The following is a 25336-nucleotide window of genomic DNA, read 5'->3' on the forward strand; positions in this document are numbered from 1 at the left end:
AGTTGGGGGCCGTCTTCAGTGTGTGCCCCCCTCCCACCCTTTATACAGCCTCCTTTCATTCATTCATTCATCAACAAGATGATACGCAGTTTTCTCGTTGTTGGGCTCGGCGCTGTTGGGAGCTACGTGATTTATAGGATTGTAGACAGAATATACTTCTCAGATCAGAAAGAAGAAGAGAGTGAGGACACTGAAATTGAGAGAAAGACATCATCGCAACCAGTATATAATAACATGGATCCACTGGAACTTGGGGACCTGACCACCTGCAGTTCGTTGTCAGCGAGTCAGGTAGGCTTCCTGTTCGCACTGCTTCGGTCAGAAAACCCTGGAGTGGTGGAACGAACGCTTCGCACCATTGGCAACCTGGCCGCGTTCACGAGCAACCAGAATGTCATGAGGGAGTCCGGCCTGTTGCAAGCTGTCGTGGAAACTCTTCAACGTTCAGACGAGTCACCAGGGGTCCAGGACTGCTGTTGCCAGGCACTGGCCAATCTGGCCATGAACGTGGCGAACCAACCCGTGGTGCAGTCGTGCTTGCCGATCGTCGTAAACAAAATCGTTCAATCCACGGAAAACGACCCCGTCACCTTGTCTATTCTAAAGCTCCTCACAAACATGACTGTACTGGATGACTACCACCATCACTTGTACCCCGCCGTGCCCAAACTCCTGCAGCTTTCCACCACAGAAGACGCAACGGTACAACTGCAGTCCTTAAAGGTCCTCGTCAACTTGTCCTGTAACCAGGCATCCATCGAGGCACTACTACATTCCCCCGCGCCACCCACATTCCTCGCACTACTACAGTCCACGGCGGCTGACGTACAACTTCGAGCTGTGACTTTTGTAGCGAATGTCATCTCCTCCCAAGAAGAGGAGGTCGTCTCGAGTGATTTTACTGCAGACTCTTTACAGGCGGTGTTGTATGGCAGTGGTGGGCGGCGCCGGGACATGTATGCCATGGTGCTCAAACTGACCAAACATCCCAGCGAGGATGTGAGGAGGCAGGCTTCTCGTGTGTTGGTAGCAAAAATGCTACGATATGACAACCAGGACTGATGTTGTAACAGTAATCTCCAAGCAGATGTAGAAAGGCAAAATCGAAACCTTTCTCAAGCTCCAAGTTGCATCTGCTTGGAGATTAGTTATCTGCAATTGATTCTAATGGGAGACATGCTTGTTATTTATTTATTTAATGGTTTAGTATAGGACATTTATATGTTTGCGATCATATACGTTTGGAAGATATTACACTTGCTTTTATGGCTTTTGAAGAGTATGATATGTTTTTTGCAAACTGCAGTATCAGTTTCCAAACTGGCTCTTCTGTTAACTGTGATGTCATGGCCAGACAATGAACTTAGGATTTTACAATCTGGTGATAGGAATCCTGTGCCAAAAGTATGATTTTTGTTGTATGATATTCAGTAAAGGATGTGTATTTGGTGCAAATGTGTTATGTTAATCGAATAGTACTGTTATTGTTGAATATTATCAGAAAATGTTGTATTTTGATGTTGTAAGCACTATGAATAAAAGACTTATTATCAGATATCCAGTTGTAAGGTCAATGAGATTCTGGCCTTAAAAAAAGGTGATCTCCAAGCAGATCTATCGGTGGCTGCAAGGCAGTATCAAAAGGGCCAACCAGTATCCAATAGGCCTCCGTTGGCTTTTGATACTGGTTGGCCCTTTTGCCACCAATAGATCTGCTTGGAGATTTAAAAAAAGGTCCAGTCTTCAGACATGCAGCCATAGACTCTGTTAATTTCTTATTTATATAACTTATAAGTTAACAAAATGTTATGTCTTTAATGTCTACTTAGCAACTTAATTTCATATGGTTGTCTTGTACATGTGATTGGTACTGTGTTATGTCACAATATTGTAATTTGTTGCAATGGATTTTGAAGAATTGTTGCATTTAACTGTTGTTGGTTTACATAAATGTATTTTCAAGGCAGTATCCGGTATTCGTTCTGTTTCTTACTCTCCAGTGCCCCTGATAGGTCAGAAGCTGGTTTTAGCCAAGGCAAGTACAGGCATGCACTTGACAGAACTAGACAATTAGTAATCAAATGACAGATAGTCAGTCACATGTCGACCGGGGAATCCCCATGTAGACTAGTACTTTAAAGCTAGAAAAAAAAATTCCCAAAGTCATTAGAAGATCAACACTGACGGTGCAAACCTCACCTCCAACTAATTACTTTTAATCAGAGCCTCAATCAAGGAGGTTTAAGAGTGCCTACACACGGTTGTGCGACTTATTGGGATCGCAGGGACATATAAGATAGCCTGATTTGACGAATTGTGACTAACGTTACTACTGATTCTATGGAGCTTCGCCCGGTCACCATGACGCTTCTTGCACTGGCAGCCTTGGTCGTAACAGGTATGATTTATTTATATATGGATTCCGAAATGTTCTGGGATTTTGTACAAAATCGCGACTACCCACTCCGCCTTGTGTACGAGAAAATTGGCGAAAATGATTAACACATCCACGACTTCAAAAGCTATTTACCACATCAATTCAATTCAAGATGGCTCAATGTTACAGTCATACGAATTGACGTAAGTGGCCTCTATAAGGTTTCACTGAGGAAATTCTGTTTAAGCCAAAAAGTGGAACGAATTTGAAGTCAAAGAATTCACGAAAGGTACTATTTGTTGGTAAGGTAGTTTTTATTATCCTTCAATTCCCCCGTACTATTTGTACTGCGCCATCGATGATGTATTCACACGTCAGGGAAATCCCCTATCTCACTCGACCCGCGACACATTGGCGGCCTCATTGCGTCCTAAATTGGATCTGTGTTACCCTTGACTTTATGAAGGGAATGTCATGCAAAACGTGCAAGTGTGACTGAAAAGACAACAAAACACAGAAAGCGTAAAAAGATTCGTTTTTTATCGAAGAAATTCGTTGAGCGCTCTGTCAAATCGCTCGGTCGCAGCGAGGCCGCCAACGTGCCGCGGGTCCAGTAAGATAGTGGCTGAAGCCTCCACCTGTTAATGTACGGGTTATAGCCACTTGCCTGCTAAACGAAATACCATACGAGTGCGTGTTGGTGCATGTAATTTAATCGTACTTCACTATTCTTCAAACATTGCTATCTAACATGCAGGTGTGTTACTCCTTGCTAATGTTTTTGAATAATGGCATTAAGGATGTTGAGGAAAGTAACTGTTTTATTATTACATTGTGTCTAGATCGAGCGCAGCCCGTGCCTACAGAACCAACAGAAGCCCCGACCACGAGTAAGTTTAGTAAAGCATGCGTACATCACACATAACGTTACATCGCCGCACAAAGTACGCATATGCATTCCAAAATCACATTGAGTTTAATAATGATATAGCAACTTCTGCACCAAGTGAGGATTTTTGTAACGAAAACAATGACGACTCCATGTCTTTCCTTCAGCTGTACAAGTTGTTTATAATTTGCATCATATGTATATAATGGCAAACCAAGAGGGGCTAGAACATATGAAATAAGTGTGGCAATTAAAAATTATTGCCATAGCGAAGGTGTCTGGATTGATCTTACTTCACTGTAAGGAAAGTACCAACGTAGCACTCTAGATCTTAGTTCTGCCATAATATTGTGCAAAACGCACTTAGAAATCAGAAAGGCATCTGCCAAGCAGATATGGAAAGGCACCATGTAACTCGAGGAGTTCCTGGCATATGTAGAAAGGCCGGAGTACACTCCCGTTGTAGTGTCTTTTTTCTCTGGCATTGTTGGATAGGTGGGGTGAGAAACTAGGCCGGAAGTTTAGAAAATCGGTATGCTGGGTCTCCTATGATCGTTTTGGTTGTTATTCTAGCTCTGTAGGATGTGTTTTCGAGGAGCTACTGTTGTTTTTCCGACACCGCACGCCTCCCCGTAAGGCGTTCAGTGTAGACTGCCCAAGCGGTAACCCAAGTTATTTATCGTTCCGTTTAAAACTTTGCCTTTCTTTATATGCTTGGATCTCCTCAAGTTTTGGTTTTCACAGAGGTTTTTTGGTGGGAGGCGTGATGTTCAGCACGTTCTTGTGATAATAGATCAACTGGGATGTGCAAACCCTTTTCAAAGCTAGAATACTAGATTCGGTGAACTCCCTGACACACTCCGGACAGTACGAAATCGGACACCACGTAAAAGTAGGTCATCTGTCATCGACAGCTGAGTGCCTGGGTGCCAGACGTGCTAATGAGGTATCAAGTTTGAAAAAGCGACAGGCGGGCATCCACAGAGTTGGCCGGACGGATTCCTGAAATTTCTGTGGAATTCTGGGAATTCTTGCAAATCGGGCGTAAAATATACTATAAAGCTTGCCCCTCAGGCTTCGCTAAAAACATTTTGATATCCAGCTTAACACTTGAAACATATACACAGGGGGAGGGCACTTTACCTCGAAAGACAAAACCTGGAAATAGTTAGGTCTACCAATTTATATCTTTTGGCATTATCATAGTATCACGTATCAACTGTCGACCATATACACGTGTGCAGGTGTTGCGTGTTTTGCCAGTAAATATTTTTTTCTTCAGCTCCTTCTGGAGGAAATTTGGCGGCCGAGAGTTGGGGCGAGTTCATAGGTCTGGTCCTCGCCGTCTTGGTTATCATGATCGCTGTGGTCTCCCTGGTCTCTTGTCTTCTGCGCAAAAAAAGTAGAGGCTGCAACTGATGATTTCAGGTATCTTGCTTTCTGTTGATATACCTCATATCTCTAATATTGAACGAATTTTCTTAATGATATTTTTTTCGCACAGGGGTCATTTCCTTTAAAATATTTAAGAAGTGATATTCTGCATTTGCATCAAAATGTTGATTATTTAGCAATATTTTCTTTTTCTTTATCCGACAGGCTGCCTGAGGCAGAGAGTGTATGGTTTCCGGGCTGGACGAATCTTCCACACACTCAAAGTCAACCAATGAAACCTTGATTTAGCGCATACGTTCGTTGTCCAAGTAGAAAAGCTTTTTGAAATAGAAAAGAAGGAAGAAATTCTTCTTCAGAATTACATCTTGGGTCTCCCGTAGAAGTAGTCAAGAAATGTACATTATGCATATCAATTATCTGGATAACATTTATTTTTGTATTGCATTGTGTTGCATTATTTATTTCACCAGGAGAAACGCATCAGCTATAAGCTATTGGAGTTTTTATTGTGCATTTTGTAACAAAAAAAGGTACCATTAGTATACAGCCTGGGCGAAAAAGGTGACCTTCGTCAATAAGGTTGTGTTTTTCGGCGCTGTCTGTTGTTGGGTGGTTGACTGTGCATGTGGACAGTATAACCAAGGTAGAAAAGCTGTTGATGGATCTTTGTAATATTTGGTAGGTGGGTAGGGGCGGGAAGACAAAGGTCAATTTCGATAATGGCCCTTCTAGCGGCTCTCTAAGCTACTGCAACATAACTTCCGGTTTTGATATCTTGTGTTTTGAACCATCTGTGTTGTAGGTTTGGGTCCATTAGCATCTTGTTTTGGAACTGCAGGGGTGTTTTTGTAGAAAGAAAATAACTCAAAAAGGGGTTGACATATCGTCATTACTTTTGGTCTGTAGGAGCTTAAAATAGTTATGCAAATCATTATGTAATCAACACCACCCTGTGGATTGGTATTACATGCATTATGCCCCGTTGCCAGTCAAGGGGCATTTCAAGTGTTGTAGCACTTTTGAAAGAGGATTGTGATCTTAATACGTCAGGACCCCCTCCTTCTAGATATTTAGAAACTTTAGAAACTTAATTCAATGTTTACAACATCGCAGGCTGAGACAGCCTGAATTGCGTTGCAATTCACAATTCTTACAGCAACAACACGTCATCATTTCATAATAAGATTAAATGTTAAAATTACACAGTCTCACAGATCGAAGGTACAAATGACACGAATCATCTCAAATCTGCTACCAATCTAAGAGAACATCGTATACATATTAAGACAAAACATTAAGAATACAGTATTGAAGGTCATTAGTGTCCGCTTTTTGCTGATCATTATTGCATGATTTTGAGCGTTCTAGGAATAAAGGATTGTTCATGTCTCTTTGTTCGGCTGAGCGGTATTTTGAAGGTTGATGTTCGTCTAAGTTGGTATGGAGTGTCCTCGGACTGCACCAGGAACTGCCGGCAGGGATGTGTATCGTCCGTCACCACCCTCCCGAGCTCACGCGCGTCTGCCTCGCGTCTCCGCTTCTCCAGGGTCGGCAGCTGGTCGTAGGGGATACCAATAACCCTGCAGCACGTTTTCTGGACCTTCTCGATCTCATCTGACAATCCACGAGGTAGTCCTCCCCACACCGGTGAGCCGTACTCTAACACCGGCCGAATGAATGTAGTGTAGATCTGAAGGAGAACATCCACTGGCAGCCCCGCTCGCCTCGACAGTCGCAGGTAGTGTACACGTGGTCTTACTTTGGACAGCATATAATCAACATGGAGACCCCAGGACAAGTCATTAGTGACGATCACACCGAGGGGTTTAAAGGACAAGACTCTCTCTATCGTTTCCCCTCTGAGCGTGAGTGGTGGGGGTTTGACAACCTCCCTACGACAGCTAATAACCATGTCTTTGGTTTTTCCTACGTTTGCTGCCATACTGTAGGATTTGCCAATGGTCTATTTGTTGACTGGGCTCTTATTGTTCTGTAATGATTGGCTTTCTGCCTGGATGAAGACATTTAGTGATACTTATATTATGTAACAAGTATACTTGTGTGATGTTCTGGTTAAAGCAGGATTTGCAACTTGGAGTGTTCATTTGTGTGCGAACTTTATCTGCAACGTGTCAATTGCCCAATTGAGCATTTTATCCATTGTAATGTACTTGATGATTGTTGCTAAATAATAATAAACTATAAGAATTACTACAAACATGCCCACATGCCTCAATTTTTGTACTGCATGACATCATGGAAATAGATATTCTTTTATAGTTAATATCAAACAAACTTTTATAAGGACAAGGGATGAACATGTACTGGTACAGTGGTTTAGGCACAGGTTAAGACCTGAACTACATGCAAAGGAAGGGGTAAAAAATAGTTTTTAAACTCCTTGGAAAAATTGACCAGTGGTCTTCAATGACAGAGATATGAATATACAGTTAACAGAATGTTTATTTAGACTTCATGTACCTTATGCAGAGAATATATGCTCTCAAATCAAAGACTGCTGATTTCAAAGGCCATAAACATTTTTTATGTCTGGCAGATTTCTTCTTTATGTTTGGAATAACTGTAACACGTCTTAGTAACAAAATAAGTTGAAAGTTATAAACTTGAGTGTAAGTCTATTCAGGTACAGTACAGGTATATTGTACTGATGTTCCAGTATTTTGGACCTGTATGTATAATGTATGTATGTTGGTATGTATATTTGCATGAGGTTCTGGCTACATACATCATTACCATAAACATGTTCACATACCTTTGTGCTAATCTTTAAAGCATTCCAGCATGATATCATGGCAATAGATTGCTTTTAAAACATGAAATCCATTTTTTTTTCTTGAAACAGACTTGTACAAGGACAATGTTTTAATGTTCACAAAATCTACTTACTGGTAGATAGAACTACATATAGTTTTGCATGTTACTTGGTTTTGTCTATTCTATTATACAGCTTAGGAAGTTTAAACTATATCTACTTTGGTTGTGACCTTTCTAGATAAAGCTGGGCGAACCATAATCAAATCTACTTCGGTAGAACTGCTATCTGCATATAGTTCTGCATGTTATTTCATCTATTCTTATACTTATACAGCTTTGCTGGTACATTTTATATACTATGCTTGTCTCTTAAGTCCTCTCCTCTGTACAGTCAAACCTGCACTAGTGACCACCTCTACATAAGAACCACCTGGACAATATAGCCACTTTTTGGTGGTCCCAAAATTAGTAATCATTTCCCACTAGCACAAGCATCAAGAATCCTGTTTATAGTGACCACCTGTCCACATAGACCAGATTTTATCAGACTCCTGAGTGGTCTTCTTGGGCAGTTTTGACTGTATCTGTAAATAATTTCAGTTAGGTAAATGACTGAATAATGAATTTCTTTATTCCCAAGCATGGGCACAGCAGCCGACATTTCAGTGACATTTCGGTGACAGACGGTCACTGAAATGTCAACTGTTGTAAAGTCCTTGCTTGTGGAAAAAGAAGTATCGTCAAACTGGATTCAGCAACCACTCAAGGTAAAATGGATGTTGAGGACAGGGTGGGGTTCACTATGTACAAATGGACGGGACTGTTTAAATGTGGTTTAGAGGTGGTTACCCGACCAGGTTTGGCTGTATTCAGTTTTGACTGTACTGTAGTTCATCATCTTTCCTTAGGTTCGTCTGTTTCTAGGCTTGAGTTCTTCAGCACAGCTACGTAGCAGAATGCAGGGCTTCTGCTGTTGCGGGTTGTAGTACTCGTGGCCCTTTGACCAATCATAGCTGGCCGCGTACGCGAAGATGTTCCCCCGCGGGTCGATGGTGCACGCGGAGATGGGCTGGGCAAGCTGCTCTGACGTCTTCAGCTTGGTGCGCGCGTCCTTGTCCCAGAAACTGAACTTTCCGTCGGACCCGGCTGTCGCCAACGTCCCGTGGACGGGATGGAACGCTATCCCGTTCACGGCGTAGATGTCTTGCACGGTGTTGTTACTGCCGTTGGAACGGTGACATTTGAAGGTGAAGTTGTCCCGCGGGTTGGTGGCATTCACGTAGTGGATGGCCACTCTTCCCTCGATGGAGCCCAAAGCAAACCCCGTAGGGCGGCCATCTTTGTCCTTAAAGATTGAGACACACCGATGCTGGTACTTCAGGGGAGACTCTATCTTCTTGTACTCCTTGGGCTGGTTGTCGAGCTGGTACACGATGATGCCCCGTCCAGCAGTCCCCACCACAGCCATGGGGTACATCACGTCAGCACAGTAGCATCTCTCGGGCAGCTGGATGGTCATCATGGGGTTTGGCGACCGAGTGTCCCAGAACTTAAGGGTCTTGTCCCAGCTGCCAGTCATCAGGCAGGTGTAGTTGGGGGCCTTGACCCAGTGCACTGTCTTGATAGGAGCATCATGCTGAAAGAAAAAAAACATATCATTACCATTAATGACACAGAGATCCAATTTTTTTTTCATTCTGTCCAATAGATTCGAATAAAGGGCCAATTCGAATTGAGTCAAACAGATTTTTCTGGATGTGAATGGGATTCAATCCCGAATTGGGCTGTTTACATTCAGGAAAATCTATTTGCCTTCATTCGAATTGGACATTTATTCAAACTGATTCCCATATTATTTAGGGTGTAAAACGAGCCTCAGAGGCCTTCATCTTTGACAGATTACAACAAATTTCGCTGGGCATACGCAGTTGAGTTGGAACCATGAACCTCCTTAATAGACCAAGATTCCCTCTAACGTTAATTATATCAAGAGTGTTGAACTGACCTGTGCCACCTGGATGCACTGGTTACTGTTCAGGTCCCACATCTTGGCTTGTTTATCGCAGCTGGCTGTGAACACTTTGGTGCCGTCATCCGACCAGCACACATCCAGTACAGGGCCTGGGAACAAGTGAATGAATGAATGAATGGATAGATCAATGAACACATGTCTATGTGATAGATAGGAAATGTTTTTTGATAGATAATGCATACAGCAAGTGGTGCAAATTATCAAAGAAATTGCCAGGCACTTAACTGTGGGTTGAGAAATATATAAATCACTGTGTCAAAACTCGCTCTATATAAGCTTGTTCACCATTCCGAGTACACATGTGCAGTGTCATGTGTACTCAGAATCGTGAAGGACCTTATAGTACCAGCAAACAGAATGAAGTGTTTGAATCATTGACAAAGATACCTGTGTGTTTCTGCTCCGCCTTGGGGATGGTCTGGCCATTCTGTTCGATCTGCCAGCAGCGCACGTTGTTGTCCCAGGACCCTGAAGGAATGAATGAATGAATATATGGATTAAGAAGAACTTTATTGTGTGACAATTGTAACAGGTACAGTGTATGGCAACTTTTACATACATGGCATGTCAACTATTGCTAATATCTGACAATTTGAAAAAGAAAGAGACAAATTATCTATTAATCTGTTACCAGCATTCGTCAATAAATACAAATGCATGCTAATACTCTAGAAAAGTATGATATAACATTATGTTGATATTATGCTGCATCAGGAATGTACGGCAAATTGCATTGTCTCGTATGGATGAATGGTTTATTATGATACTACTAGTACTAGTAACATAATCAAATCTATGAACAGGTCAGGGGCATATATTTTTAGGGGGGTGGGCTCCCGGGCATTTAGAAGATTGGTCAAAATACCGGTCAAATAGGGGATTGAACTGTTCCTATATCTCTCAGTATTTACTACATGTACCTGACACCAGGAAGGTTGTGGCGGTGGCTGCGGGGCTGAAGGCCATGGCCGCCACGCTGTCGTCGGGCGGCGAGGCCACCTCGATGTCTTTCATAGGGTTGTGCGTGCCCTGGGTCTGCGCCGCCGGCGTGGTGGCGCCGCCGAACACCGACGTGCCTCCGAACGCCGTGCTCGTCTGCCCGAATATGCTCATTGTTGTCCCTAAAGTCTACAAAATCACTGCAGACTGTAAGACAGAGAAGAAAAAGATGAAAGGAGAAGAAAACAGAAGGTTTCGGAAGCAAGTCGTCACACCTGTGGTTCTCTTGGCGCGCGACACTTCCCACAATCCCTAGCCTGCGTTTCCTGTTACTCTTTGAACTTTCAACCCGATGACGTTACATGTGTGACCCTTTGACCTTTGCAGGATCGTACGACTATGGCGTTACAAGATTTCTCTCCCTTCCCCGTGCTCATAGCCGCCGCATTAGTCGCCGTGTCGGCGGCAGTGGTCGGCTTCCTTTTCTCTAGCAAGAAGAAGGGCCCACCGAAGGCTCTTCAGGACCCGACCGTCAAATATCCCTTCAAACTGGTCGATAAGGAGATCGTGAGCCACGACACGCGCCGGTTCCGGTTCGCCCTCCCCTCGCCCGAGCACGTACTGGGCCTGCCGATCGGGCAGCACATCTACCTGAGCGCGCGCGTGGACGGCGAGCTCGTCATCCGCCCCTACACGCCCGTCTCCAGCGATGACGACAAGGGATACTTCGACCTCGTCATCAAGGTAGCCTGACTAATTATCAAGCTTCTACTTCTTGCAGCCCTTCCATAATTTTTGGTCACTCCCCTAGATTTCGGGGGAGGAGGGCCAATCAGTCCCTGTCAGCGAAATATGAATTTGTTTAACACAGGCTAGCCATCAAAGTATGTTGAATCTACTTATACATGTTTTTGTAATGTGTATATACTTTATGAATCAAATGTCATGGCCTTATGTCTCTCCAGGGATGAAGGGGATAAGTAGTAAGTCCATATTCCCGTTGTCCTAGTTTTTAGTATAGACGAGTACTATATTGTGTACCATGTCAAGGGATAAAGTTCAGAATTTCATTCCTTCATTCCAGGTGTACTTCAAGAACGTGCACCCCAAGTTCCCGGCAGGGGGAAAGATGTCGCAGTACCTCGAGAACATGCAGCTGGGAGACTTCATCGACGTCCGTGGGCCCAGTGGTCTGCTGGTTTACGACGGCAACGGTCAGTTCAGCATCAAGCCTGACAAGAAGTCGCCAGCATTCCAGAAAACAGCCAAGAACGTAGGGATGATCGCAGGTGGCACTGGTATCACACCGATGCTTCAACTTGTCAGAGAGGTATGCTATTGTTGTTGTTGTTGTTGTCCTTGTTTTACTATTATTTCCCTGGAACTGTCCAGGTAGGAAGAAAGAAGGATAGGCAATGAATAAATGATGATATCAGAGAATGGACAGGCATGACACTAAGTGAAACATTTAGAAGAACAGAAAACCAAGAAGTCGATGCGTCAACACGTCTGAGAAGTGTTGCTGTTGTTGTTGTCCTTGTTTAACGTCAATCAGTTCTCTGGAACTGTCTCAGGGAGTAAAAGATATGGGTAGGCAACGAAAAAGATGGGAGGATGATACAGAGAATGGACAGGCATGACACACTAAGTGAAACATTAAGAACAACAGAAAACAGAGAAGGGTGGAGAAAACTGGTTGTCAGATCTTCTGTGGTGCCCCAATGGCCAAATAGTTAGAAATGAAAGTTTGCTAGACTTGATTTGTAGGTGCTCGGTTCCACTGGGTTCAAGTTTGTGTTGATAATCCCTCCTGGTTTTGTCACTAGGTGTCTTGAGCAAATAATTTAGAAGAACAGAAGACTGAGAAGGGTGGAGAAAACTGGTTGTCAGGTCTTCTGTGGTGCTGTCAAATAGTTTGACTAAGGGATAGATGAGATGAGATAATGAGAGTCTTGAGCCTGTGTGTTGCTGGAAGTGTTTCTGGATGTAGGAGTGACAATTTTGTGTTGTGTTTGTCTCAGGTATTGAAGAATCCTGACGACGACACCAACCTGTATCTGCTGTTCGCCAACCAGACTGAGAAGGACATCTTACTACGACCGGAGCTGGAGGAACTGGCGGACCAGTACAAGGACAGGTTTGTTTGCTCTTTTATTTTGCATCACCAGTAAACCACCTTTGGGCATAACACACCACCGATAGACTCCTACACTTTACCCTGATGAAGAAGGCAGACAAGCTGTTGAAACGTTGGTGGAGAAGAAAAGGTATGGTTGTATACTTTGGAAAACTATGTCAAATTGATCTTCCAACCTGGTGAAACCATTTAAGGAACACACCAGTTTTGTACAGGATTAGGGATTGAAAAAGATGGGATAATGATATCGGAGCATGGACCTGCGAAAGACTGGACTGTAAGGTTGGGTCCACTCACATTGGGATGGACCCCTCTTTTTGATAAGTGTGGTGGGTTCTAGTGATCTTAACATGCTTGAGGAGAGCCACACCTAACAACTCTCTTCCCCTATGGCCTTCAAAGCCTATGGGACTACCTTTACCTCCCTACTTTTACCATCAATCCTAACCACAAGACCACTTTACCACCTTATAACAGGTTCAAGCTGTGGTACACCCTGGACCGCCCGGAGGAGGGCTGGAAGTACAGCGGGGGGTTCGTGGACGACACCATGCTGGCGGAGCACATGCCTCCGCCCGGGGACGACACCCTTGTTCTGATGTGCGGCCCCCCTCCCATGGTCAAGTTCGCCTGCCTACCCAACCTGGACAAGCTCGGCTACACCTCCGACCAACGCTTTGCTTACTGATGACACTACGAACACCAACTAGTTCTACTGCCTACCCAACCTAGACAAGCAAGGCTACACCTCTGATGCTTCGCTTACTGAACTGCAAACAACTACTTTGCCTGCCTACCTAACCTAGACAAGCAAGGCTACATCTCCGACCAACGCAACTAGTTTAGCCTGGATCCAGACCTATTATAGCTGTCAAGTCTCTTCATCCTCTTACGCAATGTGGCAGCTGTAATAGGTTTGGATACCGGCTACAACTAGTTCGCCTGCCTACCCAACCTGGACAAGCTCGGCTACACTTCCGACCGACGATTCGCTTACTGACGACACTGCAAACACCAACTAGTTCCACAGGTTTGCCTGCCTACCCAACCTGTACAAGCTAGGCTACCTTTGCAAGTTCCGACCAATGCTTCACTTACTGACGACACTGCGAACATCAGCCAACTTATCAAATACATTGAAACCAGCTTCTAGCTTACAGAATGAATATAAGTATGACCAGCTTGTACCAGACAAATTGAGATTATATATGGGTATGTGAGATATTTAAGGAAAATATAAGACCTAGCAATGCCAATCTATTCAGTCGTTCCTCAGTCCTAGAAGCTTGGAAGATACAAAGGTGGAAAAAGAAAAGTATACATACTAATCAAGCCTCCTTTGTTAGTAGTTTTGTGTGTTCTTATTTGGCTGTGGTTTCCAAGATCGTTCAAATATCTCTGGAAACAAGCTTTAGTTAGCATCGTTTTTGAACTGGGTAATCTTGCTATATTCATTTCAAGTGTTCCACAGTGTTTTCTTACTTCTGAATAACTTCATCTTTCCAACTACCCCCCCCCCTCCCCCCAAAAGATGAGAGAAACGACCAAATAAATTGGTGTGGTCTAAGGGATAAAATGTGTGATAGATAGAGTACCATGATATTTGTTTATTTGATTTCATCACAAAGTGAAAGGGAGGGCAAAACAGACCTGTGCATGTGCACCTTTACAAGTTGCCCTCCCACACACTGAAAGAACACCAAGAGTACAATACATTACAAAATATACAAAGCAGGTCATAAAATAGTAAAGCATAATTTGGATATTGATATACAATGAAATAATATATCATGTTGAAGCAAGAAATTCCAGGTCCAGGTACATGAGAGATATACCTGTAGGATGTTTTCAGTTGTGACTATTTTTGTGACTATGATAAAGGAACAGTATTGTATTGTCCACATGTTGGATGGTCAGACCTAGAAGTTGCCGGTAAATTGAATTTGTATATGTGATAATGAAGCCGTCAGACACATAAAACACATGCAAGTTTGTAACTAAGTTATAGTTCTAACTATCAAGTGTAAACACTCCAACTGTATTGCGTCATTAGAAATTATATCTAGGAATTTAAAGATGATTGAATTATGAATAACCAAGCAGGTGGTGGCCTTAGAAATATAATGTACTACATGTAGTTTGATGTATAATCTTTGAATGCAAAAATCAGTGTTTCCTAACTGAGAAGCAAATCATGCACATTTTGTTCCAACGTAATAAATTGCAATGTACATGTACTGCCCTCAACCCATATTGTACACAGGAATACAGTATGACATGAACTGCTGTGCTGCTACTTTTTCTCGTGAGAATGTTGTTTTTGTCTCTATCTGGAGAGGTCTCTTTGTGATGAAGTGTGTACAGTTCATTAGTTAGAGAGTGCTGCTTTGACCCATTTGTTTGGGCCTGCATGGGAGTTGCTGACAACCCTGTTTATAAAATTTAGGAGGACCACCTATGAGTTACGCTATATTCAGGAAGGAACCGGTAAGGTTTTTTAATTACACCTCACTACGAATTACGCGGAATTAGATTTCCCTTTGAGTTATGGTAAGATAAGATACCTTGCCAACACCTTATGGAAAGAACAGGCAGACCCCCATTTGCACAAAACCAACAAAGGCATAAGTGCCTACATGTTTACCTAGTAGGAAATATATATTCAGTGTAAGTCCGATTAATTTTCATCAATTGTTTTCCTCTTATGTTTCCATCAGTATTGCAGCCGGTTCGGAACCTTACACCACGGCTTTGAATTTTGAAAAACATTATTTGATGGCTTGATTATCGTGATAACATTCAATCAAAGGACATAACAATATCTATTTTGTTTGCTTGTAAAAATAACGTTCTTTCCTAGCCGCAGTGCAAAGTTCCATATAGGCTGCCATGTTCATTGTGACATCATGAGCGGGCAAGTCACTGATTAATGTAATTACCTGGTGGGAAGAATCAAAAGCTGGAGGTATGATGTTTTCATGGTTCGATGTTCAATAACATCCGAAGTGTGAATATTTTGTGAAAATTTCTATGTTATTTAACAATAGTATCATGGTTAATGTAATTTCAAGAAATTCTTAAGCTTGATGTCATTGGTGTCTTGTGGTCTCATGCCTGATAAAAACCATTTGAGATGAAAGCTTGTTCATGTCCTACACATTTATAAAATAAATAAATAAATGTCTGACAGGATAAGGCAGGAAAGTTTCGGCATCCAAGCGATTGTCGGACGTACACGCTATTTTGACCTGAGTACTGCGGTTCGGCTCTGTCGGCACCAGAGAGCCTCTTGCGGCTGGTAGGTAATTGCAGTTTTAAATGCCGTTAGATATCGCTCCCCTGGTTTTGGTGACATTTTTTTATTGTCTAAAGACCGTGTGTGCTTGCAATAGAACGTTAAACATCTCCGGAAACTCTGTGTTTTTATTGGAATTATGGCCATGAAAGGTCCATATCCAATGGGATGGCATAATTGCCGTGTGAGACCTTCTGCACTTTAAGTACAAGCCACGTGAGACCAGACTGCAAGGTGTGAGCCATTCACACCGGGATGGACCCCTACTGTTGATATGGATAACTGTGGTGGGATCTTTAAAAGGAAGTCACTAACAGAAGGTTTGTGCTCATTTTTAACCCGACTTTAGTCTTCATAGACAGAAATATGATTTGATATCCTCTAAACGTAAATATACTCCCTCTTCATATGTGTAAACATGGACTCTGAACCACTCACATGTTCAAGTGGGGGGAAACTATAGCTATAGTTGAATACTTCATAGTGGGAATTGGTGCAGGTCCTATGTTCACAAATTGTGTGCATGGGCTTGTTTAATTATTTAGTTTTTGTGGGGTCTAGGCGCAGGCTTTTGACTGTGTCCAAAAAGTGGTTCATGACCTTGCCCTGATGAGTGCGTGTAACACATCATCTATCATTTGGGAACGTTTGTCTTTGAGTTTATGAGCTGTTTTAGTAGTTGTTGACTAAATAGGGGCCGTAGTATATAGTTAGAAGCCGGACCTAGTGATATTCTTCATAGACAGAAAGATGATTTGATATCCTCAAAACGTAGATATAGCAGTTCGTGTTAACATGGACTTTGACACCGTCTCGGGCCCGGAAGTGTTTTGGGTAGTAAACGTTACATGTACTACAACTGAACAGTGGAGATGGCAATTAACGTTACCAGTTGCAGGTCCTATGTTCACAAATTGTGTGCCCGGGATTGTTCAATTGTTTTATTTTTGTGTGGTCTAGGCGCAGGCGCCAACTGGCTTTTGACTGTGTCCAAAAAGTGGATCGTGAGTTTCGTGACCTTGTCCTGATGATCAATGCGAGAAACACGTCCGATATAAACCCGAGGGGAACGTCTGCTAGAGTTCCGATGTGGTGGTTTTTAGTATGTGTTGAAATTCTGGATCGTGTATATCATATACATGACTATCATTGATATCCTCTAAACGTAGATATACAAAGCCATTCATTCGTGAATATGTGAACATGAACTCTGACCCTTTAACGCGTCATGTTTTTGTCTCGGGGCGTCAGGCTACCTCCGGTTTGCGGCACAAACATCGTCATAGATAACAACAAGGGCAGACCGGCTCAGGTGAGAGCGATCGTTTTATATCAAAAATATCAAACGGGCTAAAATTGGAGCAGCAACTTTAAGTACCAAAACATTTAATTGTATTTATGTATTTTTATAAATATCATCGTAATCCATCAAGAGGTTCTTCAGTTATGTAGACTACAACATTTTTCATGTCGATAACAAGAATCAAGTCCATACTGTCAAAGCCAACCTGCAAAACTGGCAAGACTGCACAAAATTTCTCCTCAAAAAGGCATTCAATGATCCTTGTTGCTGGCTGGCTGTATCCAAAAAGTGGTTCGTGACCTTGTCCTGAGGAGCGCGTGTAACACATCCAATGTGATTTAATGTCCCCGTGGAACGTCACTGCAAGAGTTTATGAGGTGTTTTGGTGGAGTTGAATAGAATTCACAGCATATTTAAATGTAAAAGACCTCGTTTCATTTTTCATAGAAAGGAATATGATTTGAGATCCTTCAGACATAAATATAACCGTTATTCAAATGTATCAACATGGTCTCCGAACCACTCACATACTTAGTATCCCAGGGCAAAGTGTTTGGTACCGTGGCCGAAAGGTACAATGAGTAGCACACCCCTACTTTGGGTGCGCAAACACCAGGCCCTGCGCACACACCTACTGTTTGGTAGACCTACGGTTGGTAGCCCCGGCCTCAGAGACTGAAAGGATGCTACTACTCCTTGTCGCATGGTGGGGCTGTGGCACGGTCCCAAATGTGACTGAGTCTGTCTCTGCCTACAAGGCTACCACGCCGATGTCACATCTACAACCGTTACGAAGTGTCTTCTGTTGTTTTGCGTCGAAACCTCATTTTCCTGTACTTAGGAACCCCATGGGTTTATTCACAGAACTTGTTATCTCAATGAAGAAGGGAGATATAGCTTTTGGCGTGTGTGTGTGTCTGTCTGTGTGTGTGTGTGTGTGTGTGTGTGTGTATGTGTCTGTGTATGTGTCTGTTTGTGCTTCCGGACTCTTGTAGTCGAGCATAACTCGAGAACCTCTGGATGGATTACGATGATATTTGATATGTGGGTAGGTGTTGGGAAGACGAGGGTCAAGATCGATTTTTTGTTGGTTTCTAGAATAATAGACCTCTTTCCAGTTACGGCGGCCATTTTGAATTCCCAGAGGTCAGCTCGGGGTCATACACCAAAACGAGGCAGTCCCTGACTCAGATCCTACTATAACCCTGGGTAATGCCAGTTATACCATCTTCGGTGGTACATTTCGCCCCTCTTAGATAAAATAATCTAATATATGTGCCTTTCATATGTAGAAAATATTGTTGTGGATATTTTGACTTATTTTTGGCTAAATCTTTAATCGTTTTTCACAGTTTTGATGGGTAACTTAAGGACAGTGTCTACATTTGTATATCCTCCTTAATATCTTTACTAGTAGAATTGATACAAGACGTGGAAAGACTAGCTGCAGACTGGCATTCTTGTGGATAAAAAATTAGAAGACAATATTGGCAGTTGTTCCGACAATTCTTCGATGCCAAGATCCGTTCTGCAAACACTGAGCTCCATGGGGTGATTGAGGTCCAATGCAGAACTCAGTGCAGTGGGAAAGGTGGGGTACACACTGGATGCGCTCTTTGTATATTTGTATGTCAGTTTGCTCCAATGATAGTTTTGGTAGCATACACAGTTCCACAAGTTGAGTCCAGATCATTGTGGGCTGAAATTTAGCAGATCTATCCTGTGATTTTGACGATTTCTCAATACTAAGATCGGCATGGCAAAGAAACGCTATACCCGTAAATGTTATCGCCAGTGGGACAGGGATCGACCCCAGTCTCTACCAAACTAACTACGCTGGCAACTAGTGATGGGGACGCATCTGTGATTTACCCCACCTTTCCCACTGAGTTCTGCATTGGACCGGACCGGTCGACCCCATAGAGCTTAGTTTGCAGAACGGATCTTGGTATCGAGAAATTGTCGAAACAACTGCCAATTGTCTTCTAATTTTTTACCAACAAGAATGCCAGTATGCAGCTAGTCTTTCCAGGTCTTGTATCAATCCTACTAGTAAAGATATTAAGGAGGATACACGGTAGATACTGTCCTGAAGTTACCCGTAAAAAACTGTGGAAAACGAATAAAAATTTAGCCAAAAATAAGTCAAAATGTCCACAACAATATTTTCTACATATGAAAGGCACATATATTTAGGTTATTTCATCTTAGAGGGGCAAAATGTACCACCGAAGATGGTATAACTGGCATTACCCAGGGTTATAGTAGGATCTGAGTCAGGTACTGCCTCGTTTTGGTGCATGACCCCGAGCTGACCCCTGGGAATTCAAAATGGCCGCCGTAACTGGAAAGAGGTCTATTGTGGTTGAGTGACATCATGGTGTTGGTGCGACGGACCATGGCGAGACTGCTGCGACTGTCAGGTCCTGCCGTAGCTACCAAGGCTCACAGGATCAATCAGCTGACACAAGGTAGAAACAAGCTTAACTTGCACCAAAGATCATCTGTTTTAGTATTCATTTTGGAAAAGGATAGAGACCATTTTAGAAAAGGATAGAAACTATTTTCCAACACAAACACACTGAAGTTTCGACCAGTCCTTCGGTATAGTTCAGGATAACTGTGGACCCTGTTTCCCTACTGAAGGATTCCTCTTTCAAGCAGTCTACATGTATGTCAGCGTACTTAAGGTGGGAGCTTGTACTGTTTGTACTTTCAGGTGTCCGGAAGGGTATTGGCAGTCGTCAGGATGAACATAGACAGGAGTATCTTTCAGACAGCGTCGAAAACATCTTAAATACAGCAGCAAGTGCGAGTCGGTCCAGCAGTAGAGGGAGTGTCCAGTACATTGGACAGCGTCAGTACTCAACTAGAAGCTCAGGAACGAAGGCAGGAGCACCAGAGTACAGCCATGTGATAGTTGGCGCTGGCTCGGCTGGGTGCGTGCTGGCAAACCGCCTGTCAGAAAATCCCAGCAACACGGTCTTTTTGATGGAAGCGGGTCCGAAGGACCACACCTGGACCATCCACATGCCGTCTGCAATGCGGTACAACCTGGCTGGTGATAAGTACAACTGGTGCTACCACACCGTACCGCAGAAACACATGGACGACAGGGAGATGTACTGGCCTCGGGGGCGTGTCTGGGGAGGATCCTCGTCTCTCAACGCCATGGTGTACGTACGGGGGCACGCGATGGACTACGATCGCTGGGAGAGGGAGGGTGCAGTGGGATGGTCGTATGCCGACTGCCTACCGTACTTCCGTAAGGCCCAAACACACGAGCTTGGTCCAGACGACTACCGTGGTGGGGAGGGACCTCTTCACGTCTGTCGCGGCAAGAGCAACAACCCCTTGAACAGAGCCTTCATAGAAGCTGGCCAACAGGCGGGCTATCCGTATACAGACGACATGAACGGTTATCAGCAGGAGGGCTTTGGAGAGATGGATATGAACATTCGCAAGGGCGTTCGCTGGAGCACTGCTAACGCGTACCTGCGACCTGCGCTGAAACGGGGTAACGTGAGGGCTGAAGTGAGATGTGTGGCGACTCGCATTCTGTTTGAAGGCAACCGGGCGGTGGGACTGGAATATCTACAGAATGGAGGGACGAAACAGGTCGGTAAACTGGCACGATTACCACTTATATTTTACCCCATCTTGTAATCTGTACGGGATTTAGTTATAATGTGATAGGCTTTTGAACTTTCAAAATTAGGCAAGGGTAACACAAATCTAATTCAGATCGCAGTGAGGTCGCCAATGTACCGCAGTCCAAATGATATCCCCGCTTAAGGAAGATTTTCCCTCTACAGGTTTGAGCAGCGAAGAAAGCCATCCTATCGGGTGGGCCGGCCCGAGGAGAATGGTTTAATATTAGTCTAGGATTTAGTCTCAAGCCTGCTAAGGTAGCCATTTGGCACCAAAGTTTAATTGGTTTTGAGATTAGGCAGCAGGGAGAAGGTTAACGTGATTAACAGGAAGGCTTCTCCTCTGCAGGTCCGAGCAGCGAAGGAAGTCATCTTATCGGGAGGGTCCATCAACTCGCCTCAGATGCTGATGCTGTCAGGGATCGGGGACGCCGATGATCTGCGGAAACTCGGCATTCCTGTGGTTCAGCACCTACCAGGTGTGTTCTGCCTACGCACATGCATGCAGATAGCCTGGAGTCCAGCCTTGGTAGCTTTGACGGTCCGCTCCCAACGTCGCTACTCCGCCAACAACTCCAGGCTAAGCAGATAGACTAGACACTCATCTCATCTCATCTATTCTTTATATATAACTTTATAACTTTATTGCAAGTTCATACTCGAAGGCTAATTGCAGACAAACAAGTACATGGAGATACATGAAAATCGACATATAATTAGTCGACCTATTTGACCGTTGGGACATATAATTAGTCGACCTATTTGACCGTTGGGACACTACAGTAGTTCTGTAAACCAACTTTCTCCAACATTGTCAGTTTGCTGCTGATCTTAATGTTTCCCTTAGTGCCATGCCCGTGACGTCTATTCTGTAATATATTATCCTCCCATCTTTCCCGTTGCCTACACCTCTTTCTTTCTACCTGAACGGTTCCTCCAACTTCCTTGTATGATAGTTTTGACTGGTTCCGATGACCGAGACACGTGCCCGTACCACTTCATTTTTCTTTCTTTACTGTGATAGAGTACATGTGGTTATTGATGAGGAGGCCTAGGTCTTCGTAGACCAGACATGCGGGTAAACAATCAATGGTGCTTTTACTGACAGGGCACAGCCAGTAGAGCACATGCACTCACTGTCCATACCATCGAAGCAGACAGGTGCTGACCACCATGTTGGTGTCCTTGATTTGCACTCTCTTAAAGTTATTTGAGAGGGTCAACTCTAGATGTCCGAAAACACGTGAGCTGCCATTCACTGACATGGAAAAAGCCGCGTCCGTCTCCATGCTGGTGTTAGGTTGTTTGAATCGTGTGTCTTGGCAGGGGTTTGGCAGAACCTATACAAGATCAGTTGATAGTATAAGCACAGCAGGTCTAATCTGTTTGACTGATCCGAAAATAATTTCATCAGGCTGGTAGGCATAGGATATTGGGGTTTACTTGTTTTCTTGTTTTCTTGTTTGTAAGATGTGTGTATTTTGGCAGGTGTTGGGCAGAACCTCCAGGACCACCTGGAAGTACATGTGCAGCAGGCGTGCACCCAGCCCGTCACCCTGTACAGCGCCCTCTCCCCCCACCGCATGCTGATGATCGGTGTCCGGTGGTTCGCCACGCGGACTGGGCTGGGCGCCACCAGTCACATGGAGGCCGGCGGGTTCATCAGGAGCAGACCAGGAGTGGAACACCCCGACATCCAGTACCACTTCCTGCCCTCCACCATCAATGATCATGGGAGAGTGGCCGGGAAACAACATGCGTACCAGGTGGGTGTAAACGTCATCAACAGAGATGGCGGTCGGTGTAAACTTATTGGCGTTTTTTGGTCAATGAAATCCCTAGTCCCTAGTGTAAACGTCATCAACAGATCTAAACACGAGGCACTTAACACGAACTTCCTCACTTCACTCAGGTTAAAATGAGGACCTAGCCTCGGTTAGGGACGTCCCTCGGATAGGATGTTAACTGGAGGATCGACCCCATGTTTGAGAAGAGCCACACTTAGGGCACGTAGAAGAACCCACCACACTTATAGGTGAAAACAGTAGGGGTCCTTCCTGGTGTGAGTGGATAAAATAAATCTGTCCGGATATGCGGCTTGTACTCTTCAGTACAAACCTGGTATGTTACGCCATGCGGCGGTTTGCATCAGATCAGAGATGGCGGTCGGTGTAAACTTCCTGGAGTTTTATTTGGCCAACAAAATTTCACAGTCCCTAGTGTGCGTGTGCAGGCGTGATGTGTTGTGTTCTAATATCAATGTTAAAGGCCCCTGGCTATAGACGAAGAACGGCCTTTAATTTTGATCTTAGACCACAATGTATCAGGACTGAACATGCGCACTTGGAAGAGTGAAATGGCTTATTGCTGACGTCACTTGTCTTTAAGATCACCTGACGTTTGTGTTCTGTGTAACTTCTGTCACTGGAATGCTTAGGAAGACTGCTAATCGATGTGCCAACTTTCTGTGTTGAAACAAAGTTTGTTAGGTTTTTAAACTACCAACACAGATTATCTTTTATGCTAGTCATATCAAGTGAATTATGTTTCTTTTGTTTTACGGACTTGTAATGACTCGCAGATACATAATAAAATAGAAATCCAATGATGTTCCAGGTCCACGTGGGTCCAATGCGCCCTACCAGTCGGGGATATCTGAAGCTGAGGTCTGCCGACCCCCATGCACACCCTCTACTGAACCCCAACTACCTGTCCACACCCCAGGATGTACTAGAGATGAGGCTCAGCATCAAACACACGCGGGAGATCTTCGCACAGAAGGCCTTTGACCCATTCCGCGGAGCAGAGATCGGCCCAGGTCAGACCTTGTATTTAGAATAAGTTAGAATCTAGTGTCAGTAGTTTTAAAAAGTAGAGTTGCAGAATACTATATTGTTCACTGCATGTCCGTTCTTTTCATGTTAAATGTATTTGCAATTAGCCTACGGGCAAGAACTTGCAATAAACTTTCATATATTCAAATATAGTTTGTTCAGACCCTGGTAGTGCCTACAGGTGGCACGTAGGTCAGCAAGTTTCCTTGCTGTTTCAGTAGCAGGGTAATTATCACAGGGAGGGGTCGCTAGTCCTTCCCCTTTAACGTTAGCCTGAGTGTCATCCTGTTTAGTTTCAGGCTCTACCTTCACGAACAAGAAAGGAAGACACCCAGGCTACTTTAACGTGCTCATTTGTAGAAATGACTAGCAATACACTCATTTCACCTCCGTAGACACAGTGGATCCAATTAACAACCCACAGCCCCTGCGGCCTCAATAATACTTTTTTGTCCTACAGGACACAGTGTCCAGTCGGATAAAGACATCGATGCGTACGTCCGTCAACACTCGGAGAGCGGCTACCACTCGTCCTGCACGTGTAAGATGGGTGCGGAGTCGGACAGTATGGCGGTGGTGGATGCGGAGACGCGTGTGCTCGGGGTGGAGAACCTGCGAGTAGTGGACGCCTCCATCATGCCCAGCATCGTCAGTGGAAACCTGAACGCGCCCACTATCATGTTATCAGAGAAGGCGGCTGATATCATCAAAGGGGAACTTCCACTCCCAAAATCCACTGCTCCTGTGTACCAACCCGAAACACTGGATGCTCAAAGATAAACCATTCTCCTACCCAGCCTATGCAATAAAGATACCTTGGGGAGGCTCTGCTAAACCGGGCTGAGGTTTCCACTTTTGCAGGCGTGGCATCTAACCAGCTGTCAGCCAAGGCCAACCCGAAACGTTAGATATTCAAAGATCGGACATATTTCTAACCTTCACTTTACAGGGCCAGACTTTTTATGCAAGAGGAATAAAAGAGGCAATCTACATCCGGACGCTACAACCATCCCTCAACAGAGACGGGGGCTTTCTGCTCACTGAGTCACTTGTCCAATCTACATAACATGACATCACAGAGGCAGTGGATTGTTCATTCCCTGATAAAGGATCATAAAGCCTGGAGTTAATCAGTCGAAAATTCGGGTAAGTCCAATGCCTTGTGTTGGAAGGTGCAGTTCAACTTTGCTACGTAATCTTTCTTACCTGTTATCCTCATGGTATCTCATACTAATAAGTCATTTTCCAAACTGATAAAGATATTCACGGATTCCGAAGTCTTTGAAGATAATTAGTAACAGAAGATGATATATTTTTTCTGTTTGATTGATGTCATAAGCACAAGTTATGGGGCCCAAGGTATATAACGGTGTGTGATTACAACATTTTCTAGAGGTGATTACAACATTTTCTAGAGGTGATTGCAACATTTTCTAGAGGTGATAATAACATTTTCTAGAGAAAAAAAGGCTGCTATATATCTACCATGTGTAATATATATATCTATATATGTAGTATGTTACCCATTTATAAATAGATTATTCAACACAAACTGTCATAAAATGCCTTTTAAAGTCCGACTGCTACTATAGAAACTTTTTTACAAAGGTCTACAAATTGTTATGTGTTTTGTGTATTTCTATGTATGTCCTTCTTATGATAATATGGGTCAATGTACTTCAAATAAAGACATTAATTCTAACCATTCAC

At 43.7% G+C, this 25336-nt stretch overlaps 4 protein-coding genes across 4 annotated transcripts; 3 read left to right on the forward strand and 1 right to left on the reverse strand.

The window, feature by feature from the left end:
* The first annotated feature begins 19 nt into the window (after window positions 1-19).
* Window positions 20-1966, forward strand: LOC136438934 (armadillo repeat-containing protein 10-like). The gene has a single exon (XM_066433968.1). The coding sequence runs from the start codon at window positions 79-81 to the stop codon at window positions 1060-1062; it is 984 nt and encodes a 327-aa protein (XP_066290065.1). The 5' UTR covers window positions 20-78; the 3' UTR covers window positions 1063-1966.
* Window positions 1967-7106: 5140 nt separating this feature from the next.
* Window positions 7107-10695, reverse strand: LOC136438933 (mRNA export factor-like). Its single transcript, XM_066433967.1, has 4 exons — window positions 10389-10695; window positions 9856-9936; window positions 9442-9557; window positions 7107-9072 (listed from the first exon to the last, which is right to left on the reverse strand). The coding sequence occupies exons 1-4, from the start codon at window positions 10579-10581 to the stop codon at window positions 8341-8343; spliced, it is 1122 nt and encodes a 373-aa protein (XP_066290064.1). The 5' UTR covers window positions 10582-10695; the 3' UTR covers window positions 7107-8340.
* Window positions 10696-10768: 73 nt separating this feature from the next.
* Window positions 10769-14840, forward strand: LOC136438935 (NADH-cytochrome b5 reductase 3-like). Its single transcript, XM_066433969.1, has 4 exons — window positions 10769-11151; window positions 11492-11737; window positions 12429-12544; window positions 13022-14840. Exons 1-4 carry the CDS (start codon window positions 10807-10809, stop codon window positions 13230-13232), a joined length of 918 nt encoding a protein of 305 aa, XP_066290066.1. The 5' UTR covers window positions 10769-10806; the 3' UTR covers window positions 13233-14840.
* A 4666-nt stretch (window positions 14841-19506) lies between these two features.
* LOC136438936 (choline dehydrogenase, mitochondrial-like) lies at window positions 19507-25328 on the forward strand. The gene is made up of 6 exons (XM_066433971.1): window positions 19507-19613; window positions 19862-20760; window positions 21142-21271; window positions 22281-22558; window positions 23409-23610; window positions 24087-25328. The coding sequence occupies exons 1-6, from the start codon at window positions 19520-19522 to the stop codon at window positions 24404-24406; spliced, it is 1923 nt and encodes a 640-aa protein (XP_066290068.1). The 5' UTR covers window positions 19507-19519; the 3' UTR covers window positions 24407-25328.
* The last annotated feature ends 8 nt before the right edge of the window (window positions 25329-25336 follow it).

The sequence above is a fragment of the Branchiostoma lanceolatum genome, chromosome 7, assembly GCF_035083965.1.
Source record: "Branchiostoma lanceolatum isolate klBraLanc5 chromosome 7, klBraLanc5.hap2, whole genome shotgun sequence".
Taxonomy (NCBI): domain Eukaryota; kingdom Metazoa; phylum Chordata; class Leptocardii; order Amphioxiformes; family Branchiostomatidae; genus Branchiostoma; species Branchiostoma lanceolatum.

What these genes read in the sequence shown, in the direction of transcription:
- LOC136438933 (XM_066433967.1), bottom strand. Translation starts at nt 10,581, where the DNA reads ATGAGCATATTCGGGCAGACGAGCACGGCGTTCGGAGGCACGTCGGTG. An exon ending in CACAACCTTCCTGGTGTCAG is followed by an intron (nt 9,937 to 10,388) that starts GTACATGTAGTA and finishes TCATTCCTTCAG; the next exon opens with GGTCCTGGGACAACAACGTG. An exon ending in GGCGGAGCAGAAACACACAG is followed by an intron (nt 9,558 to 9,855) that starts GTATCTTTGTCA and finishes ACTTGTTCCCAG; the next exon opens with GCCCTGTACTGGATGTGTGC.
- LOC136438935 (XM_066433969.1), top strand. Translation starts at nt 10,807, where the DNA reads ATGGCGTTACAAGATTTCTCTCCCTTCCCCGTGCTCATAGCCGCCGCA. An exon ending in ACTTCGACCTCGTCATCAAG is followed by an intron (nt 11,152 to 11,491) that starts GTAGCCTGACTA and finishes CCTTCATTCCAG; the next exon opens with GTGTACTTCAAGAACGTGCA. An exon ending in TGCTTCAACTTGTCAGAGAG is followed by an intron (nt 11,738 to 12,428) that starts GTATGCTATTGT and finishes TGTTTGTCTCAG; the next exon opens with GTATTGAAGAATCCTGACGA.
- LOC136438936 (XM_066433971.1), top strand. Translation starts at nt 19,520, where the DNA reads ATGGTGTTGGTGCGACGGACCATGGCGAGACTGCTGCGACTGTCAGGT. An exon ending in GATCAATCAGCTGACACAAG is followed by an intron (nt 19,614 to 19,861) that starts GTAGAAACAAGC and finishes TTGTACTTTCAG; the next exon opens with GTGTCCGGAAGGGTATTGGC. An exon ending in CGGAGCAGAGATCGGCCCAG is followed by an intron (nt 23,611 to 24,086) that starts GTCAGACCTTGT and finishes TTTGTCCTACAG; the next exon opens with GACACAGTGTCCAGTCGGAT.
- LOC136438934 (XM_066433968.1), top strand. Translation starts at nt 79, where the DNA reads ATGATACGCAGTTTTCTCGTTGTTGGGCTCGGCGCTGTTGGGAGCTAC.